We start from the raw sequence: 8520 nt of genomic DNA on the forward strand, positions 1-8520 counted from the left end.
ATTCCAAATTTGGATTCATAGCCAGAAGGCGCGAACAAAGAGCCAACCCAGGGTTATAGCCCTAATAAAATTATTACACGTGACAAAGAATCAAGAGTGCATAATATAAACATCAATACATCAATACAATTTAGTTTTTTCTAGTGCACAATTTTTTTCACACCTTAACGTCGCAACCAAGAGTCTAGAAAAAAAAAGAGGAAATTTTCAATACTACTAAATTTTAGTACTTCTCTTTCCACCTTAACTTTAGTAAATAAGACACGATGGGTATGTTCAAACATAACCAAAGACAGACAGGAGATGGGAAATGTTTATATAATGTGATATATATATCGAGCACACCATGAATATGACAACTACGTGAATGATAATATCCCAAGTGAAATAGTTTTAGAGGTTTTCCCGAAAGTAGAGATGAACTTATGAATTACATGGAAACATATCACCACCAACTCCAAAATCAATTAATGAACTCCATATACTAACTTGTAACTTTAGTTAACGTTCCAAAGACTAGAAAGACCTACTGTAAGGGTAAGGAATGTCGTAAGCACACTCAACACAAGGTTACTCAATACAAGGCCGGTAAAGCCTCTTTATTCGCTCAAGGTAAGAGAAGATATGACCGTAAACAATCCGGTTTCGGTGGTCAAACCAAGCCAGTTTTCCACAAGAAGGCTAAGACTACCAAGAAGGTTGTCTTGAGATTAGAATGTGTCGTCTGTAAGACTAAGGCTCAATTATCTTTGAAGAGATGTAAGCACTTCGAATTGGGTGGTGACAAGAAGCAAAAGGGTCAAGCTTTACAATTCTAGTAGTGTTGTTGGTTTACATATTATTATAAAATTTATAAATAAGAAAAACCCCTTCATGACAAAGAATATACATTTAATTTAATGATTTGTGTGGTGTTTGACTATTTCACTTGTACTTTATTCGTGTATTAAGGAATACATACCTTTATTGAGATTTTGACATGTAGAGTAACTCGACTAGTTCGGGACAATCGCGCCTGATAATACCGCTATAATTCCGAATCAATTTCAGCCTAGGCCAAAAAAAAAGTGGACTACGTAGCAGGTGCGAATCTCGCTAGCCCACGGTTAACTTCCCACATCATTATTAATTACTTAGTAGTATCAGTGACTATATCTCTCTATCATTTTCTATGAAATCCCGATCTTGTCGACACAAGATCTATCCAATAAGAAACGTACAAACTTAGCACAAACGAGACGACTTGTTTTGATTTCTGAAACTTCTTGTCATGTTTATTTTTTTTTTTTTTGGCTGCATGTAGAAATTTTTGTTAACAAATAAGTCGTAGAGTACTGTGGTGATTTTTCTGTGGGATCTCATTACTTGGACAACCATCAAACAATATCCATACACATTACTATATCCCCTACGGAATTTAGGTAATATTACCGAATAGGCTTTTTGGAAGAGGTAGTGACCACGTTAGAAAACAATCATGAATTTTGACGAGCTCACTGAAGCTCAGAAACAACAACTTTACTACCAACACCTTCAACAACAACAACAACAGCAACAACAGCAGCAACAACAACAGCAACAGCAACAACAATATCAACAGCAATACCACCAGAATGCTCAACAACAACAATATCCCCAGTTCACACAACAACAGGCATACCCGCAAATGAACCAGTACGCACAACAACCCAACATCGTATACCAACAACAACAACAACAACAACAACAACAAATATCTCAACAATATGCACAATACGACGATAGCTATATGGATGAAGACACTTCACAAATACTAGATCAGCCTCCGACAGTGCAAGATCAGAATTCTCCGGTTAGACGACAACAGGAGCCAACAGTGCCATTATCTTCCACATCACCCCGATTCAACTTGGGATTCGACAATGCTAGCCCGTTCACCAATACCAATAATGACTCATTCGAAAACGGGAAATTCACCTCGATAGATTCCTTGAATTTCAGACCTCCAACTTCAGCATTCACTCAGTTGAACAACAACAGTCATACTAATCTTTCTGAAATTAGTAGCAATTCAGCCACCAATTCTTTGGTATCCCATCATTCAAATCAAAACGTGGGTTCTCCAGTTATAACCAATAGTACTATTCCTTCCGGTATTACACAGCCTCAAGCTGCACCTACTCCTGCTGCTAAGAACACAGTCAATATTGTCAGACAGCCGAACTTGCTCACCAAGAACTCACAAGAGAAGGCTGCCTCCATCAAATTAACTTTGGAAAACTACTATACCATGTCTGTCAACCATGCCATTGAAAGAAACCAAAGAAGATTAGACTTAGAACACAAGTTGTTGAATGAAGAAAGTGGATCTTCGGAAGAAAGAAAGAACCGTCAATTGCAAAACTTGGGTAAGAAGGAATCTCAATTCTTGAGATTGAGAAGAACTAAATTAGCATTGGAAGATTTCAACACCGTGAAAGTTATTGGTAAAGGTGCCTTTGGTGAAGTTAGATTAGTGCAAAAGAAAGATACCGGGAAGATTTATGCTATGAAGACATTATTAAAGTCAGAAATGTATAAAAAGGACCAATTAGCCCATGTCAAGGCTGAAAGAGATGTATTGGCAGGAAGTGATTCTCCTTGGGTTGTTTCTTTATATTATTCATTTCAAGATTCTCAGTATTTATACTTGATTATGGAGTTCTTACCTGGTGGTGATTTAATGACCATGTTGATTAGATGGCAAATCTTTACTGAAGATATCACTCGATTCTATATGGCTGAATGTGTCTTGGCTATTGAAGCTGTTCATAAATTAGGATTTATCCATCGTGATATTAAACCTGACAATATCTTAATTGATATTAGAGGACATATTAAATTAAGTGATTTCGGGTTATCTACTGGGTTCCACAAGACCCATGATTCCAACTATTACAAGAAATTATTGGAAAAGGAAACACCAAACACTCAACATTTACAACCTCAAACTGCCAATGGAGCACGTAATTCAGTTATGGTTGATGCCATCCATTTGACCATGTCAAATAGACAACAAATGCAAACATGGAGAAAATCACGAAGATTGATGGCATATTCGACCGTGGGTACTCCCGATTATATTGCTCCTGAGATTTTCATACATCAAGGGTATGGACAAGAATGTGATTGGTGGTCGCTTGGGGCAATTATGTTTGAATGTCTTGTTGGATGGCCACCATTTTGTTCTGAAACTCCTCATGAGACATATCGTAAGATCTTGAACTGGCAGGAAACCTTGCAAATACCAGAAGATATTCATTTATCTCCCGAAGCCGAAGATCTTATTCGAAGATTATTGACATCATCTGAAAATAGACTTGGACGATACGGAGGGGCTGAAGAAATCAAGCAACATCCGTTCTTCCGTGGTGTTGATTGGGAAACGATTAGACGGGTGGATGCGCCATTCATTCCTAAATTAAGATCAATTACCGACACTAGATTCTTCCCTACCGATGAATTGGAGAATGTTCCTGAAAACCCAGCATTGAGTAAAGCCATGCAACAACGGGAAATGGACGCCAAGACTGGGAAAAAGAATCTTAAGGAAGATTTGCCATTTATTGGATATACTTATTCGAGATTTGATTATTTAACCAGGAAGAATGCGTTGTAAAACTGTTTTATATATATAGTGATTCATATGCTTTGAAATTTGTGATTTGTAACTTAACAAAATACAATGAATATAGACCTTAAATTGAATTATAGTTCGAATAAAATGACAACAGAAGAAACGGGCGGAGTATATAGGAAAGCGATGAGCGGAGAGTCGAGGGTTATTTTTTTCCAATGTAAATGTAGAAGGTCGCCCACCCACAGTTTTATTACAATTAGGCTTGTTATTAGTCCCCTACGGTAGGTAAAAGGTGGGGCGGTCCATTGTTATTGCAACCCCCCAGTTTCGGTATGAGCTTCCGGACTGTTTTTATCTCATTGTCAATTCTTCATTACGTTTTCTTACATCGTAGAACAAGGGAAGTGGTAATATCGTCTCAGGGATGACAATGGCTCACGGTAGTTAGGTAATGCTTTTAAGTGCATACCCGAAGTATCCCGACAGTTCTCATATAGAAGAATACTACCTTGCTGGATATAAGCAATTGGTTCTAAACGTTGCCAATTGAACCAAGGGGATTGGTTTAGGGGGGTATTTCACCTACTTAATTTCAATACACGGCTGATGTTATTTTTTGTGATATTTTTACTTTAATGTGAGATGCCGATTTTTTCCTCTTTTGTATTATTTTATTTTATATGCAATGAAGATCGGATTTAAAATTGAGAAAGATTGCTTACAGGGATAATATTTCTACCATTTCTGGTAAATTAACTGGGAAGACTACTCAATGGGGTTTGAAATATTGTAGTTGCTCAAAAGCAGTTGATATGAGTTCATTTTTGTTTTAGGTTGTCATGGGAATTAGCCAACCGTTTCAACCATGGACTAAAATTTGCTACTGTGATCCATTTAAAACCCCAGAGCAAGTCCAACCGATCGAATACCACCTATAAATCCCTGAATGTAAAATCATATCGAACCATAAATGCCATTTTAGAGTTGTTCGAGTGAATTAGCGCATGTAACTGCAAGTAATTATTTTGCCTTTCAACATCGGTGAGTAATAATTACTAAGCGTTATTGTCCGGATCGGGTGGAAGTAACGGGATTACACAAATCGGCATCTTAGTTAAGAATTCCTTTTCCTAGTTTAGTTTGATTCCGTCTCTAAAAAAGAATCATGCTAGCACTTATAACAATCAACGTGAAACTTTTGCCTTAAAAACCTGAATGATAAAGCAACCTTTACAAGTTTAAGAATCACTGATTAAGCATGAGTCACTAATGCTTCAAATATGACGTTTAATCCGATGGTTCCGAGCACGTGAGACCGGCATTTAAAAAAAATAGCATACATTATAAATCAATTATGGGGATAAACAAAGGAATTGTAGTAAGACTAATAACGGGATATTTTATGGAAGCTTATAGAAAAGCGCATAATTAGAGCCGAGATATCCTATTCCCCTCGATTCGGATTTTGCCGGGATTTGTTTTAGAGATAGAAGGTCTTACAGGAGAAACTCTAACATGAAACTACGATTTGTTCCCCTGGCATTGCTAGCAAGTTCGTATGTCTCCATGCTAGTTTATAAGCCTGCCTCGGTATTAGTAATACAGTTCTTTAAAATGAATCAGCAGCAAGGACAAAAATGGAAGTTTTATTGTTCTTTTTAACCTTATTTACAAGAAAGCTAAGGGAGGATTTAAAAATATCGCATATTTTTTTCTATTGTTAACACAAAAAACAGTGATGCAATTGGTAATTGCCGTTTAAGTTCAGTTTTTTTTTTCTTAATATGACCTTATAAATACAGCAATAAGTCCCCAGTACCTATCAAGTGTGGTAGTATCTCTAAAGTCCTTGCGTTTCATCCCCTTTCGCTAGTTAATTTTTATATTCCTGCAATTTACTGTGCCAGGTCAATTTCAATTATAATTTCATCGGCCCTATTGTTTTTCGGCCGAGCCACTACCTAACCAAAAAAAATTTATCTCCGAAAGACAGAGTCATCGGGCCAACCGCATTCCCAGTCTTTTCCTTAATCCGAATCAAATCCCGTTATATCAATTGATAAAGCCGGTCATTCAGATTTCCTAATATACTTTTTAATTGCTACATTTGGATACTTTTTACTCCGCCTAGTTTTCTCCCTGACAGTTTATAGTCACAAGTTCCTTTTCAAAAAATAAAAAAGGCAACCAATAACCTTAGATAACGCGCCATCCTTAATACAACCCACACACCATTAAATACAATATGAAGCTCATAACATTGTTATACTTGTTTGCCGGTATATCCATGGCTATGGAAATGGACCATGACCATGATGCCAGAGAACATGGACATCCAAGTGCCACCAAAACTGAAGTTGCAACCAAATCTGCCAACAGTACTATTAGTCCAATTCCTCACGTTGAACACCATATGCACGGAGTTCCTATCTTAGAAATGGATTTGCTTCCCGAAGAAAGATTGTTTTGGGAAAACTACAATACAACTACTTACTTCAATGTTCCAACCAAACATCGTCCTGCCTTGTATCTTCACATTGGATTTGCCTTAACCACCATTGTGTTTATTTACCCAATTGCTCTTATTTTTAACAACTTGAATATGCAGAAATCGTACATGACAACTTTGATAGTTCATTCTGGATTTATCGGGTTTGCTTTGTTGAATTATTCCATTTTCATTAATTCAATTCCTAATTTGTATCCTGGTAACGCATATTCTAAGATGATGGTAATTTTGTTTGTCACTACCATTTTACAATTAGTTTTTGCCTTGATTAGGTCAATTGATCCTAATACTGCTGGTTCTGACTATTACACTTTGCATTCTGATGATGAGCTGAGAAGTTCTCTTACACACGATGAAGAAGATTCAGTACATCACATTGAAAAGAGAATTGGTAACAATAGCAATAATTTCTTTGGTAAATTAATGAAATTAAGAATTTGGATTGCTCAAACTAAGTTTCACAAGGTTTCTGTTATTGGGTTCAATTTCCTTAACTGGGGTCATTTCTTTTACTTTATAATCACTGTCCCAACTGGGATTGCCACATTCTTGGTTTATGGAAAGGGGAACACTGTGTTTAACTTGTTGGCCCATTTCATTAAAGGTGGGGTGTTTTTTGCTTATGGTATCTTGACCTTGGCCAGATATTCTGGTGGTTTCTTGAACAAAGGGTGGGCATGGAATCATAAATTCGTTGACCGTGCTAATCGTAGCAGATGGTTCTCTTTCCAAAACCAAGGACTTTGGACTATGGAAATGATGGAATGTTCGTTGATTTTGTTTTATGGATCCACCAATATCTTTTTGGAACATTTGGCCAATTCTGGCGGGGAATGGTCACCCAAGGATTTGCAACATGCTTCAATTGCATTCATTTACATTGGATGTGGATTATGTGGGGTTATTTGTGAAAACAAATTACAGGATTGGAGATTTCACCAAGCCAAGGAGAACTTGTTAAAGGCAGACCCAGCCCAAGATCTTAGTGTTATCACCAAGGCTAGTCCAGGATACTCACCAAACCCATTCCCAGTTGTCACTATTTACTGGACTGGTATTCTTATGTCAGCCCATCAACAAGCTAGTGCTTTATCCACCGCAATACACGCGCAATGGGGGAACTTGTTTGTTCTTGGTTGTGCCTTTAGATTCCTCACGTATTTATTGATGCTTTTGTCGTCAAAGCTTCCTCATGATTTGACTCGTGCAGGAAGACCAATTACCGAATTGATGGTTGCATTCTGTTTACTTTGTGGAGGTGTTATATTTATGGAAAGTACCGATCCCGTAGTTTTATCCTTTGAATATTATGGATTGACTGAAATGTTCACTTTGAACCTTTCTTTGGGATTTGTTACTTTGTTTATGGCATGGATAATGTCATTGTTTGCATTTAAAGATTGGTTAAAAAGCAAGCACAAGAAAGAAGAGCAACAAGTTTAGAGGGTCTTAATACTGTCTCCCTTTCTCCTGATCCCTCTGATGTTCTTCGTTTTGTTTTATTTTAATTGTTTTTTTTGTTTTTTTGCTTGTATGACTTATTTGCTAATTTGTTTACTTTTATTTAATGAGGGGAGTTAATATTAATTAGAGAAACGAGGATGTATGTATTCCTAATTCTTAATGCATGTTTTATATATGCATATAGCTAATTTAATAAAGTTTAATTATGAATTTATCTTAATGTTTGTATGCAAAGTGATACTAAGTCTAGAGTGGAAGAGGAACTGTATCCAAGGCCGGTTAAATACAATTGCTGGTGATGGAGGCTGTACACACTGCAACAAATGTATGTAATAAAATGGATATTTTTAAGGTAAAATTTACATGTTAGCTGCTGCAGATCATATATACCAATCCACATGACTACTAAAACCTTAATCTAAGGGGCAAGAAAATACTTCCGCATAAATACCCAACACTGAGCAGGTTGTAATACTTTGCGAGAATCTTTCCATCCACCCCCCCCCCCCTCTCTCTATTGTTGTTGTCATATCGGAATGATGTTGCAGTTATCCGTGGTTAGAAGAAACTTCTTAAGCCACATGGGTTTAGGAAAACTAGGGGGTGAATAAGTCTACTCAAACAAGGAAACCAAATCTAAAACAACAACTTTCTCGTAACTTTGACTAGTAGTCAACTACGGATTATCCCTTTTCTTTTGTTACGTAATTAGTTTACTCAATGTGGAGAACATTAAAAAAAAAATTGCACCCATAAAAAATTTTCATCAAAAAATAATTCTTTGTTTTACCTCTCAATTACGGATTCTCGAAACTGATGACTGTTATTTTTAATAATAAGGCGGCGTAGTGCAATTGTCTATGTATGCCATTTGACACACCGTAATCTTACGTGGGAAAAATAGAAATTGTTTGTCAGTAACAAGGAAAAAAGAGCCAGATAATGCAAG

General features: G+C 36.7%; 3 protein-coding genes across 3 annotated transcripts; all 3 read left to right on the forward strand. All coding sequences in view use genetic code 12, as the record gives it.

Moving 5' to 3' along the window:
- Positions 1–212: 212 nt before the first annotated feature.
- On the forward strand, positions 213–4304 carry CBK1 (serine/threonine protein kinase; the record flags this gene model as incomplete). The annotated part of the gene is made up of 2 exons (XM_007376918.1): positions 213–270; positions 502–4304. The coding sequence occupies one exon, from the start codon at positions 1478–1480 to the stop codon at positions 3635–3637; it is 2160 nt and encodes a 719-aa protein (XP_007376980.1).
- Positions 246–1267, forward strand: RPL42 (60S ribosomal protein eL42; the record flags this gene model as incomplete). The annotated part of the gene is made up of 2 exons (XM_007376919.1): positions 246–270; positions 502–1267. The coding sequence occupies 2 exons, from the start codon at positions 267–269 to the stop codon at positions 816–818; spliced, it is 321 nt and encodes a 106-aa protein (XP_007376981.1).
- A 1140-nt stretch (positions 4305–5444) lies between the features above and the next one.
- SPAPADRAFT_62859 (uncharacterized protein) lies at positions 5445–7784 on the forward strand (the record flags this gene model as incomplete). The annotated part of the gene is made up of 1 exon (XM_007376920.1): positions 5445–7784. The coding sequence occupies one exon, from the start codon at positions 5844–5846 to the stop codon at positions 7548–7550; it is 1707 nt and encodes a 568-aa protein (XP_007376982.1).
- Positions 7785–8520: the final 736 nt, after the last annotated feature.

The sequence above is a fragment of the Spathaspora passalidarum genome (assembly GCF_000223485.1).
Source record: "Spathaspora passalidarum NRRL Y-27907 unplaced genomic scaffold SPAPAscaffold_6, whole genome shotgun sequence".
NCBI lineage: Eukaryota > Fungi > Ascomycota > Pichiomycetes > Serinales > Debaryomycetaceae > Spathaspora > Spathaspora passalidarum.